This window comes from Dendrobates tinctorius, unplaced genomic scaffold (genome assembly GCF_039654945.1).
Source record: "Dendrobates tinctorius isolate UK_male_01 unplaced genomic scaffold, ASM3965494v1 ptg000027l, whole genome shotgun sequence".
NCBI lineage: Eukaryota > Metazoa > Chordata > Amphibia > Anura > Dendrobatidae > Dendrobates > Dendrobates tinctorius.
Genome location: NW_027361695.1, coordinates 9958750 through 9981796, shown reverse-complemented (window position 1 = coordinate 9981796; position 23047 = coordinate 9958750). Strand labels below are relative to the sequence as shown.

The 23047-nt window shown below is 42.9% G+C and overlaps 1 protein-coding gene across 10 annotated transcripts in view; it reads right to left on the bottom strand.

Annotated features, from left to right (window-relative positions):
- MAGI1 (membrane associated guanylate kinase, WW and PDZ domain containing 1) overlaps positions 1–23047 on the bottom strand; it is a 498523-nt gene that overhangs the window by 16231 nt on the left and 459245 nt on the right. For 8 of the 10 annotated variants that reach the window (XM_073569761.1, XM_073569763.1, XM_073569754.1 and 5 more), the window contains 6 exons: positions 22730–22821; positions 21782–21974; positions 19328–19627; positions 12679–12882; positions 1029–1119; positions 869–929 (listed from right to left, as the gene is read on the bottom strand). In XM_073569761.1, the coding sequence (XP_073425862.1) occupies positions 869–929; positions 1029–1119; positions 12679–12882; positions 19328–19627; positions 21782–21974; positions 22730–22821 (941 nt within the window). The remainder of the gene's footprint in view (positions 1–868; positions 930–1028; positions 1120–12678; positions 12883–19327; positions 19628–21781; positions 21975–22729; positions 22822–23047) is intronic. The other 2 variants (XM_073569757.1, XM_073569759.1) reach the window with 1 other exon arrangement.

Below are 23047 nucleotides of genomic sequence, written 5' to 3'. Positions count from 1 at the left end.
TGGGCCATGTTTTCATCGTCGGCGTCCCACTGGCCAACATGCATCGCTGTGTTTGACGCCAACGAGCGACCTCGTTCGCGACGCAGAACTCAGGGACGCAGGCATGAATCGTTCAGAATAGCTAGTGTGTGACAACGCACCAGCGATCCTTACCAGGTCGCATCGTTGTCGGGATCGCTGGTTCGCCGTTGAAGAGATCTGCCTGTTTGGCAGCTTATTAGCGACCATGTAGCGACTCACCAGCGATCCCTACCAGGTCGTATCATTGTCGGGATCGCTGGTGCGTCGCTTAGTGTAATGGTACCCAAAGTCCTGCACAGAGGGGAACTGCGGAAGCGGCAGTGTAAGAAATCAATGGACAGCTTAGGAAAGGCAAGTGTAATATAGAATCATAGAATCATAGAGTTGGAAGGGACCTCCTGGGCCATCTGGTCCAACCCCCTGCTCAAAGCAGGATTCGCTAAATCATCCCAGTCAGATGTCTGTCCAGCCTCTGTTTGAAGACTTCCATTGAAGGAGAACTCACCACTTCTCGTGGCAGCCTGTTCCACTCATTGATCACTCTAACTGTCAAAAAGTTTTTTCTAATATCTAATCTGTGTCTCCTCCCATTCAGCTTCATCCCATTGCTTCTAGTCTTTCCTTGTGCAAATGAGAATAAAGTTGATCCTTCTACAATGTGACAGCCCTTTAGATATTTGTAGACAGCTACAAATATGTTGTTTTTTTTCCCATTTTAACCTAGCCCAAAAAAGAATCCAACTGGCCATCATTTTGCTGGATCAGCATGAAGTAAACCCCCCCAAAATTTCAAATTCCACATTAATATTTTTTTAAAAAGATAAAAGTTTTTAAAAAGTTTACTTACCTGTGTAGCGGGTGGAGTTTTAAATTCAAACTGCGGCTCTTGCTTTGGTTTTGTATTGTTCCTATAGTTTAAGAAAAAATAAAAAAAACAACAATGTAACCCTGCAGCGAATAAACCCGCCAACCTCCGCTGAGGACGGACATTTATGACGACGTCTTACTTTGTTTCCTGGGCTATTGTCTGAGGCGTGTGCGTGGTTGTAATTGTGGCGATCTTTTCGGCGTTGGTCAATAATGAAGCGTTGGAGGATTCTGCAACAATGAAAGAGGTTTCGGAGTCAGGAAGAATGTTGCATAGATTTATTTAATAATGTTCTGTAAGTACAGTATAATTATGCCACTTATTTTGCGCCTATTAATGATCTGGAAAAGGGAAAATCTGGCCAAAATATTTTTTTTCACTTCTGTGATTGAACAAATGCAAAAAAAAAAAGAAAATGTTCCTTGTTAGGTCAGCTGTCTTCATTTAATCTAATATTGTAATGCAATTAATGACCAGTCAGCCATTTTATCTTGGGATTCAAATATTTAGTGCAATGACTTTAATATTAAAGGGGAGGTCACTTGGAATAACCCTGTCCATATGCCTTCTAATATTAGTCTGATCCAAGAGCCACTGTAAAGAGACTGTTTATTTTTGGAAAAGATGAGATGAATGAATCGATTCGATGCAAATTGAATTTGTGCTGAATTTTTTAAGGAATATTTTCTCAACCAGGCAAATTTGAACCACAGCAATTTGCTTCGTGTGAAGCTCCTAAAATGACCATCACGATTTTACACATTGCAATAGATTGGATAAGCTGGGCAAGTTTCCCATAATCCCTTGCAACAATCACATGGTATAGCAAAAATCAATCAAGAAGGACTATAAAAACCTGTATAAAAGCCGAGGAAGGGAATGCAGCAGCCAGTTGAATCTGTGTAGGAAGGCATGCCGGACTGGGGGGGTGGTCCCTCATTTACCACTCACAGACATCACAGACACAAGATGGAGGCAGATTTCAGGTACAACAGGTCCAAGTTTATTTAGTCGTCTGCCTGATGACCTCAGCAATACACCGCAATTCTTCCAAGGCCTTCCGTTTCCAGGCCCGGGTACATACACCGTACTTTTAGCTTAGTGACGTTCCTGCCAGCTCGGTCACTGTGGCCGCCTTAGGCCTGTTCACCAACAGCACTTTACTGATCAGAGGTCGTTGTCAATTAGGTATGTTTCCCCCGGGGCCTCGTCTGTTCTGCGGTTCTTCTGTCGGGGCCACCCCCCTGACTTCCTTTCTTCTCAGTCCCCTAGTTGAGCTCCCCTCACAGCATGTATTCCTTCACTGACTCCTCTCCTCAGAGCTCGTCTCAGGACTGGAACTTTCTGGAACCCTCCTGTCCTATTTCTAACCTTCCAGATTCCCTGTAACTCCGCCCCCCATGACCAACGGTTTCTAAAGCCCTAAGCTGCTGTCAAGTCCTGTACTCACGCTCTCCCCTGCCATCTTGTGGTCAACCCAAGGTGCTGCACTCAATCTACACTTTTCCCAGCTGTCATAACTAACATCTGTCTAAAGCGCACAAACCATCCCTTCTTCTTTCTGACAAGTCAGGTCACCTTCCCCACATCCGGATAGTGAGAGAATGTCACAGCTCATAACTTAACCATAGACAGTAATAAGCCAGAAAACACTGAATAAACAGTACAGATAGTGTGTGAGAGGACAGAAGTGATAAACAGCAACCACACATTTACCCATAGCTATATACGTTGAAGTAACCTCGACATTACTAAGACTGTTTGTGTTAAAGATCTCAAAAAGAGTTAAAGTCCTAAGAGATCTTAGAGTGTTAGGGCCCTGTCACATATAGCGACTCACCAGCGATCCCGGCAACGATATCAACTTGTCAGGATCGCTGGTGAGTCGCTACATGATCGCTGGTGAGCTGTCAAACAGGCAGCTTCACCAGCCATCAGCACCAGCGACGCCGAGCGCACGGCGTCGCTGTGTACCTTATTTACCAGTGTGCTGATGCAGGGAGCTGGTAACCAAGGTACACATCGGGTTTCTAAGCAGCACGCGTCAGTTAGAAACCCGATGTGTACCTTGGTTGCCAGCTCCCTGCATCAGCACACTGGTAACTAAGGTACACAGAGGGTTTCTAAGTGACGCGTGCTGCTTAGAAACCCGATGTTTACCTTAGCGACCAGCGCACTGATCGTTGGTCTCCCGCCTGTCACACGCAGTGATGCATGCTAGCCAGCGGGAGACCAGCGATCAAAAAAATGTCCTGGCCATTCCAGGACGATCAGCGATACCCGGCAGGGGGGCCGGTCGCTGGTCAGTGTCACACACAGCGATCTCGCTGGTTAGTTCGCTGTTGCGTCACAAAAATTGTGACTCAGCAGCAATCTCGCTAGCAAGATCGCTGTGTGTGACGGGGGCTTAACACACTTCATTTCAGAGATATCACAGATTGTGCTGTGAATCAATTAGTTGGGAATCAAAAATTGGGGAAAGATTCAGCAAAGATGGCAAATTCAAATCGCAAAAAAAAAAAAAATTCACTCATCTTTAATGGTGCAGTCAGATGACCGTATATGTCGGACCAAGATCGGAACCCAGTGTACGGACTGGCCGACGGCTCTCACGACACGAGTGTGACCGCTGCGATTTATACCGACGTCTAATTGCACCTTAATAGTCATCCAATAATATAAATAGGTGCCATGCAATACCAAATTTCTCCAGCAGTGGCCACTGCAGAATAAAAGTGTGGGCACGCGCAGCTTATTTGGCGATAACAGCTGATCATTATGATTGTAGCTGCTGGATCGCTAGTGAGTCCTTTAAAAAAAAAAAGGGGGCGTTTGTTGGCGCAACTTTGAGGACCATTAAGAAGCTCATCAAAGCCCAGCTGTACCGTCATGAGATAGTACGCTTTTTCTGTATCGCCCCTTAATGGCATAGCATCCCTTTTTCTCTCCAATAGGGGCAGCATTTTAACTTTATCCATGAGATTTTGCTTTCTTTTTTATTTTTTTAAGATCACGGACCAACATGAACAATAGCAATAATTGGTGGAGCAGCTACTCGACCATACGTTCCAACAAATGAAACCACTGAGGCCTATTACATTATGCAATTCCTATTTTCTGCAGACTTTTTTTTTTTTTCACTACACGCATCAACAATTTGGTAGCAGAAAGTACAAAAAGGCAAAGTGCATTAGACATATTTTGTAATTTGCGCGATATGCCGTGAAAAGGCCCGAAGATATTTTATCTATTAAACAAGATGAGGGTCATTACACAGAACCATCGACTGTATCCTATTTAAAGCATCACATGAGTAACCGGCTCCATAAAACATAGGGTCTGCTCCTCTCCAATACATCCTTTTCCTATAATTAAGTTGTATAATATCCTTTAACCAGAAATACTGATCCAAAGGGCAATGACGCTTTAATATGACTCTTGTCTCTATATCCACCACGGCCGCAAGATAAATATTCTTTGGTCTTTTTTTCTTGATATTCAGCTTTAAATGTAATTATTACACAGGTAGATTTATCACTATTTAACCTACCGGAATGTAAAGGAGTTTTCACAACAGAGACTAGCTATTTTAGAGGCAGCAACGAATTTAAAGAGCGCCATGGACCCCAATATACAAGGCTCATATACCCTATTAAGGCCATACAGACAGGGGGTGACTTCCCGAGACGAACACCGTTAAGAAAATTCTATCATAAAATAGTTCATTATACTTTGTTTTTGAATTGAAAGTTTGATCTTAAAAAAAAAAAAAAAAAAATACTCTTTAAGGGCATTTTGGGATAAGGTACAGGGTGGGCCATTTATATGGATAAACCTAAATAAAATGGGAATGGTTGGTGATATCAGCTTCCTATTTATGGCACATTAGTATATGGGAGGGGGAAAACTTTTCACGATGGGTGGTGACCATGGCGGCCATTTTGAAGTCAGCCATTTTGGATCCAACTTATAAATGGCCCACCCATGTGTATCCATATAAATGGCCCACCCTGTAGTGCAGTCCCCCAACTCAGAACCACCATGAATTAGTTGAAGTCGGACTCCTAATACAATGAGCATCTATTTTTCTCTCTCTGGAGACATTGATAGCCAACTGATTTCAACGATCACAATGTAATTCCTTTTTTCATCTGCGGAGGCAGTGCAGGGAAATGAAATACTAGCTGCCAGGCTGTGCACAGACAGGTCTTAGCAGAAGAACAACCAGTCCATTTTCACTTTTTTAATATATTTTAATTTTTTTAGGCAGCTTTAGCTGAACCCGTGTGGCAAATCTATCTATGTAAAGGAGTTGTCTCATCAAATACTTCCCATTTTAGAGGCAGCAATGAACTTATTGGTGTCCTTGTCACTCTGTTTAAGGTTTATATTCCCTATTGAGGCCATACGGATAGGGGGTGACTTTAAAAAACGACCCCCTTTATGGAAATTCTACTATAAAGTAGTTCATTGTTATGAATGAGTCACCGAGGAGGAAAAACAAAAAGAAGCTAAGCCACAAAAGACCAGAGAGGTTGGTAACTAAGCGGATTGCAGACCCCTGATCCTATCCACACAACTAGCAGTAGCCGTGGAGCGTGCCTACGATGATCCTAGATGCCTCGTCACAGCCGGAGAACTAAATTAGCCTAAAGCAAGAAAAGGGGAAATCTAAACTGCCCCAGAGCAGAGCCCAAAGCAAAAGACAGCCCCCAAACATGTATTGTCGGTGAGACAAGATGAAAACACAAACACAGATGGAAAAATAGGCTGAGCAAACGATGGGGCTCACACTAACTAGAAAGGACAGGAAAGGAAAGATGCTGTCTGCAATCACGCACAAAACCCTGCCAAAAAAGGTCCAACACTTTCTGATAACAAAAACCCTGAAGTCGCTAGACTTCAATTCCCTATATCAGCACTCTGGTATATTCTGAAGAGCAAAAAGAGACCAATCTGATCAGGGACAAAAAGCAAACTGGCATAAACAGAGACATAAGAATGGAAATTCAGCACAGCCCCAGCAGAGGCTGTCTGACCACAAAAACTGAGTAAACCAGACCAAATTTCATGTGAAAAAATAGCAGAGCACACTTAGCTTGAGAAGGCAGGAACAGAACTGGAAACCAGAACCTAAGGGCAGGAAAAAATCACCAGCACAAAATTAGGGAGTCGGCTGTCTTAAATCCAGTCAGAGACTCCTGATGTCCACTCACAGTCCTCCTCCTCAGGTGGCAGGTCTCTGCCGTTTAGATCAGCTTCATTACCTACTGTCACCACTAGAGGGAGCCCGGATGGAGAACTCACGACTCCTCTGTCAACACAGCCAGCTTCACCACCCTCACCAGAAGCCAGAGGTAAACCAGAAAATGAGTTCACAACAGTTCATTATATTTTATATTTTTTAACTAAAATAGTTTAAAAAAAAAAAAAAAAAAAAAAATTATATATATATATATATATATATATATATATATATACAGTATGTACATAAATATTTGTCCTATAAGGGCATTTGGGGTTATTTTAGTGGAATCCTCAGTTTAGAAGCACCATGAATTAGCTGAAGCTGTAATACGAGGAGCATTTTCTCTCTCTGGAGGACCCAGTATGATCATGGTACATGGACAGCCCATTGATTTCAACAGCCACAATGTAGTCCCTTTTTTCACCTGCGGAGGCACCGCAGGAAAATAAAAATACTAGTTGCCAGGCTGTGATCAGACAGGTCTTAGCAGAAACTAAGAATTAGCCACATTCTATGGGATAATTCATAAACTACTTTAACGATCACTTTGCCATGGTGATTTTTCAATTGTGGATCTATAAAAACACTACGGATAAAAAAATAAAAAACACACAAGTCAAAAACAATATTAACAAAGCGTCTACCGATTCATTTTTTTTTGCATATTCAATAATCTTTTCTCCAGCCACTTCTCCGTGTAAAACTTTCTCTATGAAACAAGAGAACTAATATTTTAACAGCCAGGCGCTTTTAACTAATACACGAAGCATTCCGGCTCCAGAATTCTGCCGACATGTAAAAAGCTTTTATAGAGACTTTAAGAGAATAAAGAATAGGGAAAAAAAACATTTTTTTTTCCCCTCAGATATAAAGAAAAACATAAAAAAATAAAAATGAAAAGCTCTTGAAATTGAATAGCAGAACCATTCAGAACACGTTGTTGCTAGGAACTGGTGAAGGTTACTTAATAATTGCGCTACACAAATAATATAATTTGGCCTAGATTTCATCCCGCCTGCAGTAAATGAATGGTAAATGTGGTCCATTCACCATGGTCTACATCAAAATGGACACTTGTGTCTAATATTAAAAGTAATATCACAGCTAATTAACTATTAACCCCGGATTATCGATGTTCTAATGAACGCCTCTATCGGAACTGCCTGAATGTCAAATGTGAGTGGTCTCTTATCCATCCCCCAGCTCCGAAAATATCTCTGGTGTTACCTAATGATATTTAATCAAATCATCTTGACTAAGATCAAGAAAGGTCTTGGATGTCCATGTCTCCCGTACTGTGGTTAAAAACACTCAGAAACATAAAAAAATATTGGGGGGAGGGGATATTGTTTATGTCCCCGATGACTTTAATAATGGGAGCATGTGGACCCAACGTAACACAACATCCAAGACAAGAATGGTTAGACGCGCATTACATTTTACCAACCCAACTTTTGGATAAAAAAATTCCCACTTCCATCCAGCAATTCAAGCAGGATTAACCCCTTAAGGACCGGGGTTATTTTCGTTTTTGCGTTTTTGTTTTTCTCTCCCTTTCTTCCCAGAGCCATAACTTTTTTTATTTTTCCGTCAATATGGCCATGTGAGGGCTTATTTTTTTGCGGGATGAGTTGAACTTTTGAAAGACATCATTAGATTTACCATGTCGTGTGCTACAAAATGGGAAAAAAATTCCAAGTGCGGTGAAATTGCAAAAAAAAGTGCAATCCCACAGTTGTTTTTTGCTTGGCTTTTTTGCTAGGTTCACTAAGTGCTAAAACTGACCCACTATTATGATTCGCCAGGTCATTATGAGTTCATAGACACCAAACATGTCTAGGTTCTTTTTTATCTAAGTGGTGAAAAAAAAATCCAAAGTTTGCTAAAAAAACAAAAAAAAAAACAACACCATTTTCCGAGACCCATAGCGTCTCCATTTTTCGTGATCTGGGGTCGGGTTGGGGCTCATTTTTTGCGTGCCGAGCTGACATTTTTAATGATACCACTTTATGCAGATACGTTCTTTTGATCGCCCGTTATTGCATTTTAATGCACTGTCACAGATATAAAAAACACGTAATTCTGGGGTTTTTATTTTTTTTCTCGCTCCGCCGTTTAGGGTTAATGCTTTTTTTTATTGATAGATCAGGCGATTCTGAACGCGGCAATACCAAATATCTGTATGTGTAATTTTTTTTATTGTTTTATTTTGAATAGGGCGAAAGGGGGGTGATTTGAACTTTTATATTTTTTTTATTTTTTTCATATTTTTTAAAATACTTTTTTTTTTCAATTTTGTAATGCTTCCATGGGAGGCTAGAAGCATGCCATACTTGATCGGCTCTGCTACATATAGGCAATGAGCAGATCACCTATATGTAGCAGAATTACATAGCAAAGCGGCATTAACAATCATAGAGGTCTCCAAGAGACCTCTGGTTGTCATGCCAACGCATCACTGACCCCCGATCATGTGACGGGGGGGTCAGCGATGACCTTATTTCCAGCCCGGCGGCCGGAAGCGCCAGTTAAACGCCGCTGTCAGTGTTTTCGACAACGGTGTTTAACGGGTTAATAGGTGCAGGTGGATCGCGATTCCACCTGCGCCTATTGCGGGCATATGTCAGCTGTTCAAAACAGCTGACATGTCCCGGCTTTGATACGGGCTCAGCGCCGGAGCCCTCAGCAAAGCAAGGGAGAAGTCCAATGACGGACTGTGTCTGTCATTGGACATTAAGGGATTAACAGTGGTGGTCTATTACTTCTGGGATAAACAACTATCTTTCCTGATTTAGACATGCAGGATCCACAAGAGTAAACCACTGTGATGGTGGTTTAGCTATAAGGGCAACAAAAGTATCTGGTTTTGGAAGTCAAAATTCCCGACCCTTTTCTCACCAGACACCACCATCTGGAGAGTTGGGCTGCCACCTTGCACATTAGACAGTTGGCCAGTCCAGATGTAGTCGTAGAAGGTTCGTTGACCTTACTCTCATGTGTATATGGGGTTATACACTACTTGGACAACCCCGTCATAAGTGTTAAAGCCTCCGATGTGAAATAAACATATCCTATACTCCCCTTCCACATTGCCAACATTCCCGTGATGTCAGTGCCTGGTCTCTTGGTGCTCACGTGACATTAAGTAATGAGAGCTTTGCAGACAATGTTTTGTGAGCCCCAGGAGACACAGATGAAACAGGAAGTGAGTATAGAGTTCGTTTTTTTGTTTTTTCTCCATTGCTTTAGCACCTAAGAAATAGTCTGAATAGAAAACAACCCTTTTATAAATTAATTTTCACCGTATAGTAACACACCTTTTTGGGTAAGCCATTGAGATTGATGATTTGATTATGGCATGTTCTGTTCTCAATGCTGGTCACTTCAACTATGCCAAAAAATACATTTTTTAGATCAGGGGTCCCCAACCACCGGTCCGCGGCCCAACACCGGGCCGTTGCAGTGCCCTTGCCGGTCCGCGGACAGAAGGGGAGCCGGCGGCGGTGCAGCAGTGCCTGATACTCACCCTGCATCCCGCGGCGGCTTCATCCAGCGCTGAGCGGTCACGTGTACCGCTCATTTAAGGTCATGAATATGGACGCCACTCATCTCCCATAGGCGTGGCGTCCATATTCATAGACCTTAATGAGCGGTAGCACGTGACCGCTCCGCACAGGAAGAAGCTGAAGAACCGCGAGATGCAGGGAGGGAAGTTCAGCGATGTGAGGGTAAGTATGATGGGGGAGGATGGGGGAGCCGAGTGGAGCCATATATACAAGGGAGGGAGAGTGGGAACGGAGCCTTATATACAAGGGAGGGAGTGTGGGAGCGGAGCCTTATATACAAGGGAGGGAGAGTGGGAGCAGAGCCATATATACAAGGGAGGGAGAGTGGGAGCAGAGCCATATATATAAGGGAGGGAGAGTGGGAGCGGAGCCATAAATACATGGGAAGGAGAGTGGGAGCGGAGCCATATACACAAGGGAGGGGGAGTGAGAGCAGAGCCATATATACAAGGGAGGGAGAGTGGGAGCAGAGCCATATATACAAGGGAGGGAGAGTGGGAGCGGAGCCATATATACAAGGGAGGGAGAGTGAGAGCAGAGCCATATATACAAGGGAGGGAGAGTGGGAGCGGAGCCATATATACAAGGGAGGGAGAGTGGGAGCAGAGCCATATATACAGGGGAGGCCGGGAGGGTGGGAGCGGAGCCATATATACAAGGGAGGCCGGGAGGGTGGGAGCGGAGCCATATATACAAGGGAGGCCAGGAGAGTGGGAGCGGAGCCATATATACAAGGGAGGGAGAGTGGGAGCGGAGCCATATATACAAGGGAGGAAGAGTGGGAGCGGAGCCATAAATACAAGGGAGGGAGAGTGAGAGCAGAGCCATATATACAAGGGAGGGAGAGTGGGAGCGGAGCCATATATACAAGGGAGGGAGAGTGAGAGCAGAGCCATATATACAAGGGAGGGAGAGTGGGAGCGGAGCCATATATGAAAGGGAGGGAGAGTGGGAGCGGAGCCATATATACAGGGGAGGGAGAGTGGGAGCGGAGCCATATATACAGGGGAGGGAGAGTGGGAGCGGAGCTATGTATACAGGGGAGGGAGAGTGGGAGCAGAGCCATATATACAAGGGAGGGAGAGTGAGAGCAGAGCCATATATACAAGGGAGGGAGAGTGGGAGCAGAGCCATATATACAAGGGAGGGAGAGTGGGAGCAGAGCCATATATACAGGGGAGGCCGGGAGGGTGGGAGCGGAGCCATATATACAAGGGAGGCCGGGAGGGTGGGAGCGGAGCCATATATACAAGGGAGGCCAGGAGAGTGGGAGCGGAGCCATATATACAAGGGAGGGAGAGTGGGAGCGGAGCCATATATACAAGGGAGGAAGAGTGGGAGCGGAGCCATAAATACAAGGGAGGGAGAGTGAGAGCAGAGCCATATATACAAGGGAGGGAGAGTGGGAGCGGAGCCATATATACAAGGGAGGGAGAGTGAGAGCAGAGCCATATATACAAGGGAGGGAGAGTGGGAGCGGAGCCATATATGAAAGGGAGGGAGAGTGGGAGCGGAGCCATATATACAGGGGAGGGAGAGTGGGAGCGGAGCCATATATACAGGGGAGGGAGAGTGGGAGCGGAGCTATGTATACAGGGGAGGGAGAGTGGGAGCAGAGCCATATATACAAGGGAGGGAGAGTGGGAGCAGAGCCATATATACAAGGGAGGGAGAGTGGGAGCGGAGCCATATATACAAGGGAGGGAGAGTGGGAGCGGAGCCATGCATACAGGGGAGAAAGAGTGGGAGCGGAGCCATATATACAGGATGGGAGGGTGGGAGCGGAGCCATGTATACAGGATGGGAGGGTGGGAGCAGAGCCATGTATACAAGGATGGGACAGGGGAGCCATGCATACAACAGGGGGAGCCACACAGAGCTGGACAGGACGGGGGGGATCACACATACATTTTCTGATGATTAGAAAATAATCAGCATGTACAGAACTCCAGTACAATTTTTCATAAGTGCTCAATGCTCCATTTCCTTGTAGGTTCCAATCATCATTAGCAGTGTCGGTCATCAGTAGAAGTAGCCCAGTGCTCCCACTGAAACAGAGAAGCAAGCCAGGTGCTCCCACTCATTCAAAACCTATGGTGAGTTGAGTCACATTAAAAATGTTATAATTAAATTATAAGTATGCACTGCTAAACTACAACCACGTCCATAGCCCTGCCCCCTTATGACCAAAGCCCCGCCCCTGTCACACCTCCATCCCCGCCCTGCCAGGCCATGGAAGAATGGTCTTGCTTCAAGCCGGTCCCTGGTGCAAAAAAGATTGGGGACCACTGTTTTAGATCACAAAGCACATCTAAGACTGGGGAATACTAATATTAAATTTCCAAAGTACAAGACCGACATCTCAGGGACCTGAAGATACTCTGTCTAATTAAAAGTTTCATCAGAGCGAGTACCAGAGACAAGACCAGCACCCGATGAATATGTGGGTACATGAACTTTACACCGGAGATTGTTGAGTATAATACAACTAAGAATTCTTCTACCTAGTATGTGGAATGACATCCCATGATATCAGAATTGAATGAAGACTACTACACCTAACTATATAGACTATAAGGCTAAGTTCCCATAGGGGGTAATTTGCTTTGGACTTTTTCTGATGTCTGTTCTTCAAGTTCCATCATAGACGTGACCGCTACAATCTACGGTTGGCTGCAGAGATCGCATGTCAACAACTCAAACTTATCAGCTCCATTTCAGTAAGACATTTTTTTCAGAATGAGATTTGTAAAAATTTCATCCACTTTCCTGCAATGAAATGCACAATTTCCATTCCCTTAAAACTTTACCAGCCCTGAATAGTGAGGAACTATTCCAAGCATGGACCACCACAGGACTTAGACCTCTTCTCTCTCTTTGCGCCATATTTGTAGTCAAAACTGAAAACCTATTTTGAAAGACCCTTTTTACAATACTTTAATGGCATATAGGTACAAAGAAAATTCAATAGTTACCATCCCCAGGAATGATGCGGAGAGTTACAGTGTTTCCAGCTTCTTTGATTAAGTTGACGATGTCCGAATGTGACTTGTTGGTGATTGAACATCCATTAACGGCCAGTATCCGGTCTCCCACTTTGAGCTTGCCACATCGGTCTGCTGGGCTTCCTTCTATTATCCGACCTATTTTATGGGGCATGGCCACACATGCATTTCCGGCTTTTTTTTATTTATTTTTTTTTTGTGTGTCACAATTTTTGTTAAAAGTGACAAGAGACATCGAAGGGTATAGAAGAGAAAGATTGAGAAAGGGAAACAGAAGGTTGAGGGTTAATAATGCATGAAGCAAACGCTATTAGATGAGCTGTGCTGCTCACGTGAACAAAAACATTGGCAAAGACAACCGGTCCGGTGGCATATTGAGAAAAAAATGGTGAAGCTGCTGAGTTCCGCATATTTGTTGATATAAGTCGTGGATGTGGATCCATCGTCAGTATTCTTCAGAATCACTTTATAGAACGTCGAAAAGCCAACTGGTCCTTGCATTAGGATCCTATCGTAAATACCGCTCCTTGTACCTTGGATATAAATCCATTTCTGGAAGTCTAGAAATTGTGATTTATGGCGATGTCGGACTTGTACGAGTCCGTGATGCCTACTGGCTATAGTGAAACGTTATGGAGGGTATTTAGGAGAACCAGTTTCCAATGATGGCCGTCAAAAATCCAATTTCTCCATAAGGCGGACAAAATGATGGAAGTCAGGCAAAACGGGTAATTTTGACCATTTCGACACATCATCATTTTAAAAAATCACCCTCGATCATTAGCAATATCGTCGACAGACTGCGGTCCGCCAAAAAGTGATTGGCGGTGCTGAATTTTTTTCAGCTGTCAATTCAGACGAAATTTGGTGTGATCAGCAAATTACAGCCGATCATTTGCCAATATTCACAAGAGTCTTACAATTTTTTTTCTGATCCATCAATAAGGCTGTAATGTTTATGTACAAATTATCCAATGTGCAACGGATCTGCCGCATTCATCTCATCCCAATAACTGATCCTACTCTTTAGCGTATGCTAGGCTTACAGGGAATCTGTCACCTGGTTTTTGCTATTCCTATATAAGAGCAGCATAATGTAGAAGCAGAGACCCTTAACTCACTTTCTGGGCTGCTTGCTGCAGTTTTGATAAAACTACTGTTTTATATGCTGTTCTCTGAACGCTGAGCTCTGTATAACCCTGCCCACACCACTGTATAGACTGTGCATAGGCAGAAAGTAGCCAATCAGTGGTGGGTCAGCGTTATACAGAGTTCATGAAGATGGAGGACGACTGCTGACAAAACTGTGATTTTATCAAAACTACAGCAAGCAGCCAAGTAAATGACACAGCACTGAAATCAAGGTCTCTGACTCTATGTCATGCTGTTTCTCAGGTTAAATAGGGAAAGTCTGGAGCAGATTCCGTTTAAGGTTAGATGAATGAAGCAGAACATTAGCTTGATAGTGGAATATACTTGGTCTAACAGTTGGGGCAAAGATAGAAATATGACCGCTGAATCATCGAAACTATGGTGAGATCATGTTATCTCGCTACTGAGTCTAACACAGGGGTGAAATTACCATATTTGCTTAGGGGCACTGCATGAAGGACCCTGGCCTTGATCAGCTACAGGTCTCCTTAACGTGGGCCTGCCACTGCATTTCATAATACATACTGCAAAAATTGTTGAAGAGATTGTAGACCTGATGGGTTCAGTGTCCTTACTCTGAAATTCCATTTTGCAATGAAAGTACAATCCTTTGTGAAAGTTTAAACTCAGTTGCTGCTCAACTAGTCTGACTGACAGCTCCTCAGTGTCCCTCCTCCCTGCTGATGCTCAATCTCCACCAAAGTAGCCTGATTAACCTTCATCCCTGCTGATGCAGAACTTCCACCAGCCTAGCTTCATGGACAATTTCTCAATGACCCTCCTCCTCAATGAAGCTGAATCAACACCAGCCTAGCCTTACTGTCAGTTGCTCAGTCTTTTTTCCCTCCCTGCTGAGATCTCACACTGCTTTGTACAAGCTGCAGCTATTAGTCAGGCTGGGTGGGAAAAGACTGAAAATGCTTGGAGTCGTGAGCTCTCTTATCCTTTAGCTGGCTCATAAAATGTTCATCTTACTATCAGGATTATGCAGCCATTCTGGCATGGACTTTCTGAGTAAGTATATCAGCCTCATTAGGTCTAGGGGATCTAGGCAGTTTATATTGTGAAATTTAGTGACAGATCCATTTTAAATTGGGTATTTCAAAAGGGAACATTAACGGTACATCCCTACGATATTATGACTCAAGCTTGCACTTTTAAGTCCGTTGGCCCTCGAGGTAGAGGTGAAACGCCGGCATTTGTGCTGTAGTTTCCTTAATCCATAAATGTAATTTGTTAGCCTAAACCAAGTGTCTATTGGCTTTAATGGTTGGTAAGAGGCCAAACACTTTAGTACTTTGGGGCTCAAGCTACTCTCAGTCCTCGTCTGGTCTAAGAACAATTTTTCTTTATTAGCGATTACATAGAAGCACTTGGCTGCCTGTTTAATACCGCGCTCGTAAGGAACCAGCCGGTGCATTTACTAGGAGCGGAGGAGTGTGACTTGGCACTTCCTTCTTCACCAATTCTCATCAACTTTTTGGCTGGATTCTAGTTAGTCGAGCCTCCGGTATCTGCTGCCAGTGAAAGAACCAAGAAAGCAGAAGAAAGTCCCTTTGTAATGTTCACCATTGAATTCTGAAGAATAATGAGATGATCCATCCACCTCACATAAAAAATGAGCAAACAAAAAAAATGGGAAAAAAAAGTTTTTCATATGCCAAAAAAGTTAGTAATGTAAGCAGAATATTCAAGAAAATAAATGAGGCTAGTACAATAGTAGGATGGCAAAATTCATAAAGAGTATTACTATGGTTGGCTAATTTGCCTCCATAACACTTCCCTTTCTCCATTTTGGACCCGGTACCCCCATAACACTACAGGATGATGATCCGCTTGTAGTTGCCAATGTTCGTTTCACCATTAGATGTGAATGGTAATCATTAAATGAATGTAAAAAAAAATCATTCCCCACCTTCCCCTCCACCGCAGACGTTCAGCCAGTTAAACCACAGGAATTGGACTCATCATAGAGAGACGCAAGTCAAGCAAAAGCCAATAAACACCTGACACAGGGTCACCGTGCAAGACAAAGGGGAAGAGGCAAGAGAGCAAAATGTGCACAACTACAAATGCAAACACTGAAGCCCAGAAGAAATCCGCGTCTACTTTTTAGTGTTAGTTCTCGCCTAAGAGGTGGGAAATGAGCAAACAATAAAGCCAAAAGTATTTATCGGCCAGGCAGCCGTTGTGTGGCATTACATAAGAAAACAGCCTCTAGTGTTCAATATTATTAATTAGGTACTGGGATCGTCCAAAAACTGGCCACCACAATGGCAGGTGGCAAATGTGACTATGCCATCATTCTCCTAAATTCTGAAAGGTTGTTCCCAAGATATTAAAGAAGTTTTCCACTTTTAGTAAAACGAAACCCCCAAAACTAAAATAAGAAACGGAACAGTTACTCACCATTCCCAGATCCAGTGCGAGATCCCTGACGCTGCTCAGGTCTTGGTGTTTAGGCTGCAGCAGTGAGGTCACGTCAACAGGAAGCATCACTGCTGCAGACAATCACTGAGCTCAGCGGCTTGTGCCATCTACTTGAGCTCGGTGATTGGCTGCAGCAGTGATGCGCGCTGTCAAAGTGAAATCGTCGCTGCAACCAAGACTCACAGCAGAAAAGAGGTTGCTTTGGACCCAAGACTGACGAGTATCTTCTCAGTTTCTTATTTTAGAGCAGTGTTTCCCAAACTCCAGTCCCCCAATGTTTCCTCTCACCTGTGCAATTCTAAAGAAATCCTAAAAACATGATGTGTTGGGGGAGGGGGGCGTGAGAAGGAGTTTTAGAGAATTTGGGGACCACTTTACTAAAATTAGAAAACCCCTTTAAGGCATCCCCATCCGTGGCGTAGGGGATAACTTACCAATCACTGGTGATCTGACTGCTATCACCCCCAGAGACCACGACATTGGTTCTCTGGAATCCCGGAGTCCAGTCCTGAATGCAGTGGAGGTTCATATCCTTAAACACCGCTTCATTCATTGTCTACGAGGCTGCAGACACAGCCGATTGAGGGGGATAACTATTTTGGGAATAACCCTTTCAAAGATTGACTCAAACTCTAAAAAAGGGTCTGCTTTTATTCTCCAAACAGCGCCATTCTCGACTATGGTCTGTGTGTGGTACTGCAGTTCTGCCTTTTCAGGGGAAGAGAGACAATACCACCCATAGACATGAATGCTGCTGTCTCAGGAAGAAGAAAAAGCAAACCATACCCCCCCAAAAAAAATATTAGAAATGACCATTTGGGAAGACAGACATTTTTTGTATTATTTTATTACATTCTAGTATTATTATTAATTTTATATTGATGTTGCCCAGTTAGTCAGTAAAAAAAATAAAATAAAAAAATGAAAATGAAATCACTACTCATGATAATAAAGTGTCTGGGGTTCGGAGGTACACAAGGTACTACATTATTCTTAATTATCTAGTACACTTTCATTAACCGAATCGCTCATGCTACAAGCAGTAATTTACAAGCGGCAAAGAGCAGCCGAAGCGGGAAAAATATTCCCTGTGACTTCACAGCCAGCGGCACATAAACCGGCAACACACTGCTAATATGTGTCAGCGTATAGACCACTATCAGTGATATATTGACCGGCTCCAGGATACCGCTGGGAGTTTGTTTTCCCCCCGCACTTGCTATTTACTAGCCCTTTGAAGGAGTTATTGAGTTTATTGGGTTGTTGCAGGTTGGTTAAAGCCAGGATGTAATGTAGTTTTATAAAAAAAATAAATAAAAATATGGAGGACTATTAAAAATATATTGACCGGCTCCAGGGTACGGCCGGGAATTTGTCTTCCCTACAGCTGCAATTCACGATCTATAGAAGGGGACAATTCAAGTTTATTGGGTAACTGTAGGTTGGTTAATGCCAGAATATAAATCGGTGATCAATGGAAAAAAAACTATAGGGGGTTGATTGACCAGTCGGCCATAGGGTTAGTGATATATTTGATAAATGCAGCGTAAAGAGATTGTGCTAAACTTATGGAAGTGTATTATAGACTATACTGGTTGATAAGGGGCCAAGACTATTTCTCAGGGGCTCAGGCCCTTCTCAGTCCTTCCCTTGACTGGTTTGCTATCCAGATCCACTCGACTGCAGGGACTTTTCTCTCCCTGCGGCTGTCATTCGCTAGATGCTTGTAGCAGGTGCAATTCGCATTATTGCCAAATGGTCGAAGCCATTTCTAAATATACTAAAGGAGTGTTCTCAAGTTTAAAAGCCATCCTTTATCTACAGGATAACTTTCCGATCACTGGGGGGGTCTGACTACCGAGGTCTACACCGATTCCAAGAAGCGGGCTCTATGTGACACTGCGCGAACCGGCAGTGGTGAGAGCATGACTGCAAGTGTGCGATTTACATACATGTGGTCACATGCCGACTAGACATGCACAGCCTCCCTCAATGCAAGTGTATCGAGCGAGACCAAATAAGTCTAGTCGGAATGTGATCAGAAGTGTGCAAATCACATATTTGTGGTCACATGGTCCCGGTGCCAGAGAATTCTCACAGCATTCGTAGGATGTGAGGATTCAGAAGTAAAGAGTGACTGCACACTTGTACCCTAAGACCAAACAACGACTTTAGTGAGAATGCTGGAGATTACCAAGCACAGCACTCAGCTGATCTTGAGTGCTAGTTTTAGAATAGATGGAGAGGCAGTGAACATGATCGACCTCCGTTCCACTCAACTTCTTGGGATCATTAAGGACCACGGCAAACAGTCCTACAGTGATTGGAAGGTATCCTTAACCCTTGGGGGGGCCCCCTTTTAAGGTGCCAGGGTATCTACAAATCAGACGTAGACTCCCAATGCCCAACCATCTTGTAGAAGCATCTATGAGTTTCACTATGATATAACAAGATTATCGTGACAGCTTTACTGAATATTGTGTTAAGTAATTGTGTTTTATACCCTGAATCCCTCCTTTATTAAAAAAAGTCATTTTGATTTTTTGTTTCAAGTCAAAGCCAACAAAATGTTTCAACGGGAACTTATATATATTTCATTTACAACTGACGCCAGTGCGTTGATTAAAGCTCCTATCCACATATTATGCAGAATAGAAGTGATTTTACTGCTCCCCAAACATTAGGACTGAGCCGTAAACCTAGAGAATCGCACTGAAGATTTGCTAATAATTACGGATTTTACAGTCATCTGGGGCTTATGATGACGGCTGCTTTTCTTTAATGGAGTAAAACTAACAGCAGAGAAAAATCTGAAAGCATAATTTGTCGAATTGTCAAAATTATCAGAGAGGTAGAATATGTAGGCCCTCGGAAAAAATGGTCTCTAGACTCACTCAGTCCAATCTTAATGAGTGGAAAGAATCTGGGCAGGACTCCCCTCCAACGAGGAACTGCATGGTTAGTAAATAAAGGGTGGGAAATTGGCCGAGAATGAAACAAAGACTAAGCCCTTCTAGAGACCCAGAAGTGCACTTACCAAACGTAGTTCCAGCTTCTGGCCGGCTGACAGAAGACACGATGACAAATCCAAAGCCTTCGTTTTCACCACGACGAATTTCTACATCATATGGCTGAATCACGGTGCTGACTAATCCGCTGCCACCACCGCCTCCGCCGCTGCCAATACCACTGGTAGAACCACTGCCGGAGCTGACCGTATTTAGCGAGTTTTGGCTGCCTTGCGGTGTGCGTTTCTCCTCTGTTAAAGAGGCAGGTTGGGTACTGCTATGGTGGGAAGATGCTGGTGAAGCAGGGACATCGTTTTCTGTTTTGGGGACTGGAAGGTAATAAGAAAAAAGGGTTGGTTTGTTATAAATAAAGTAAATTGTCCAACAATACAGAGAGGGTATCAGAGGTAGAGCATTGCCCGAAAAATGCAGGGAATATTGAGACCAGATGTAAACCAATGGTCTCCAAGTAGTGATGAGCGAGTATACTCGTTGCTTGGGTTTTCCCGAGCATGCTCGGGTGTCCTCCGAGTATTTTGGCATGCTCGGAGATTTAGTTTTCGTCGACGCAGCTGCATGATTTGCGACTGCTAGACAGCCTGAATACATGTGGGGGTTGCCTGTTTGTTAGGGAATTCCCACATGTATTCAGCCTGTCTAGCAGCCGTAAATCTTGCAGCTGGAGCGACGAAAACTAAATCTCCGAGCACGCCAAAATACTTGGAGACCACCCGAGCAATAAGTGTACTCGCTCATCACTATCTCCAAGCTATGGCTTGTAGGAGGACACAAGAGCTACAGATTTACACTAAGAAAACTGTTGTGCTGTTTTAATTGTTGACGTTTGTTAATATTATATTGTGTGACCTCTTTGGTTAATATGTGTCAATATTTTCCTGTATGTTCCATGTTGTGATGATGCAGTTAATGGTTGCTGTATGTCCCAAGTAAAACAGCTCATTCTCCCACAATGGCTGAGCACTGAATGATTCGGCTGAAAGTGGAAATTTGCAACATGCACGTCCAGTTGTTCTCTCATTGTACAGTTAGGTACACAAATATTTGGACAGTGACCAAATCTTTGGAATTTAGGCTCTGCGTGCCATTATTTTTTTATTGCAAATGAAACAAATGAGATACAATTGAAGTGTAGGACTTTTGAGGTTTAATTAAAGGGGTTGAACAAAAATATCCTGTGAAATGTTCAGGAATTGCATTCATTTTTCTACAAAGCCTCCTCATTTCAGGAGCTCAAAAGTAATTGGACAAAATAACCTTACCATTAATAAAATGTTCATTTTTAACACTTTGTACAGAATCCTTTGCAGGCAATGACAGCCTGAAGTCTGGAAGACATGGACATCACCAAATGATGGGTTTCCTCCTTTCTGATACTTTGACAGGGCTTTATTGCAGCTGACTTCAGTTGTTACTTGTTTGTGGGTCTTTCTGTTTTAAGTTGTGTCTTAAATACATGCTCGATGGGGTAGGATCTGTTGATTTACTTAACCATTGCAGAATATTCCACTTATTTGCCTTAAACTCCTGATTTGCTTTCGCAGAATGTTTTGGGTCATTGTCCATCTGTACTGTTTAGCCCCGTCCAATCAACCTCACTGCATTTGGTTCAATCTGAATAGAAAGTATCGCCCTGGGCACTTCAAAATCATCCAGCTGCTTCTGTCTTCAATCTCGTCATCAATAAACACTAGTGACCCGATACCATTGAATGTCATGCAATCACACTGCCTCAACCTTGCTTTACAGACGATGTGGTGTGCTTTGGATCATGACCACTCCTAACATTTCTGATATCTCAATAGTGAATTTCTTCTTTTTTTCAGCCTAATGATTGTTTGTTTCTCTTCCATTGAGAGCTTTTTTGATCACATGTCGTGGATTCACAACAATGGCTTCCAAATACAAATGCCATACCTGGAATCCCCTCCAGACCTTTCATCTCCCTAATTGTTAATGGATTGATGAGGAAAAAGCCCGTGCAGCCTATGGAAGAGCTATTGAAATAATTGTCCAATTACCTTTGGTCCCTTGAAAAAAAAAGAGAAACTACATATTCAAGAGTTGTAATTCCTAAACCCTTAGTCCAATTAAGATGTGAATACCCTCAAATTGAAGCCGAGAGTGTGCCTTTTGAGTCCATATTGATTATATAACTGTATCTTAAATAAATTTTGGTAAAATCGCTGAAATGCCAAAATTTTGTGTCACTTTCCAAATATTTCTGGACCTAACTGAATAAATATACTTAATATACTGGTCAGCCTGTACAATATAGCTATGGAAGATGCAACAATCCTAGTATCATCTAACTAATGTGGAGAGCGTTTTATCCCATTTCACCAATTGCAATTTACTTAATATTTAAATGAGGACTTAACATGCTGGTGAGGCTACATATGGGATCGCTGATTGGATGGGAAAGATTATCTGCCTTTACAGCAAAACGGATCATTTCAACGTACCTGGATAAACTACTTTGCGCCTAATGGTTAAATTGACGTGACCTTGTTTGGCTGCCTGTTGCATTAGCTGAACTACAAGTTGATGTGACTTTCCAACCACAGCCGTCCCATCCACACATATAAGTTCATCTCCCGACCTCAGTCGGCCATCCGCATCAGCTGATCCCAGAGGCACAATATGACCTATGAATATCTGCGAAAAGAGCAAACGGTGTTAGGCAATACATAGTGAGGATTACACTGCAGTGTGAAGAATCTTGGGTTTCGGAATAGATCAACTGCAGTTATGTTAGAGCTATAAACAAATATGCCATTTTTTTTTAGTAATGCTAGGTGAAGAAACTGATCTTATTATCTATTTCCTGTAGTGGAGATTAAGAACAAGAAAACCTTTTTCTAGATAAGGTCAAACGTTGACATTTGAAAACTTCACCGAGAGTTCTGCTTTATTTCCTTTCCATCTGTACTATGCTTTCTTGCAGAATATACTTACCAACCGGTAGAGCAATGCTCTAAGGGATCAAAAAAAATATACAAAATAGGTAAGAAGAAAATTGCTTAGTGCCCCCTGTAGGTGGATACCCTGTAAATCAATGTCCAATCTTTCGAAGTCAATGGCATCCATTAGGAATTGCTGGGATTAATTCCAAGAAAAATCCATCATGGATAATGTAAAAATCTTTGTTGTGGTGTTTTTGATTATGGTTTTCTTAGTTGTCATGTTTATAAAGATCCATGAAAAAAGCAAAAGTATTGGAAGCTCAGTAATGATGCCAGATGATTTCTCCAGAGTCATTGTCTTCTATACCTCAGTTGAAATCCTAAGTGACTTTACGAACCACAGCTGAAAGTCTAAATTATTAACCTTACTTGCTAAACCATTATTACAAAGCTTTACGATTATAATCATGAACATTTCACATTATCATCCCTTCGTACGGCACTTACTGGTTCCCCTGGCTCGTTTCCTCCAAGAATTCTGAAGCCAAAGCCAGTCTCTTTCCTCCATAAAAAGATATCATGCTCTTGAAAATCTGGAACTATACAAGAAAAATCAACAAATGATTGTTTTGTATTTGCTAACATGAGCAGAATGTATTCAATTAATTAAATTAATTAAGTCCTCCTTTCCACTAGTGTTTTTGTCTTTGTTAAAAACCAAGCTGGCCATAGATAATGCCCTCTAGTGCTCCATCTCCAGTGGCTACAAAGGCTTGTTGAAATCCAACATGACTAATCCTTCTTTACCCTCAAGATCTGTCGTTG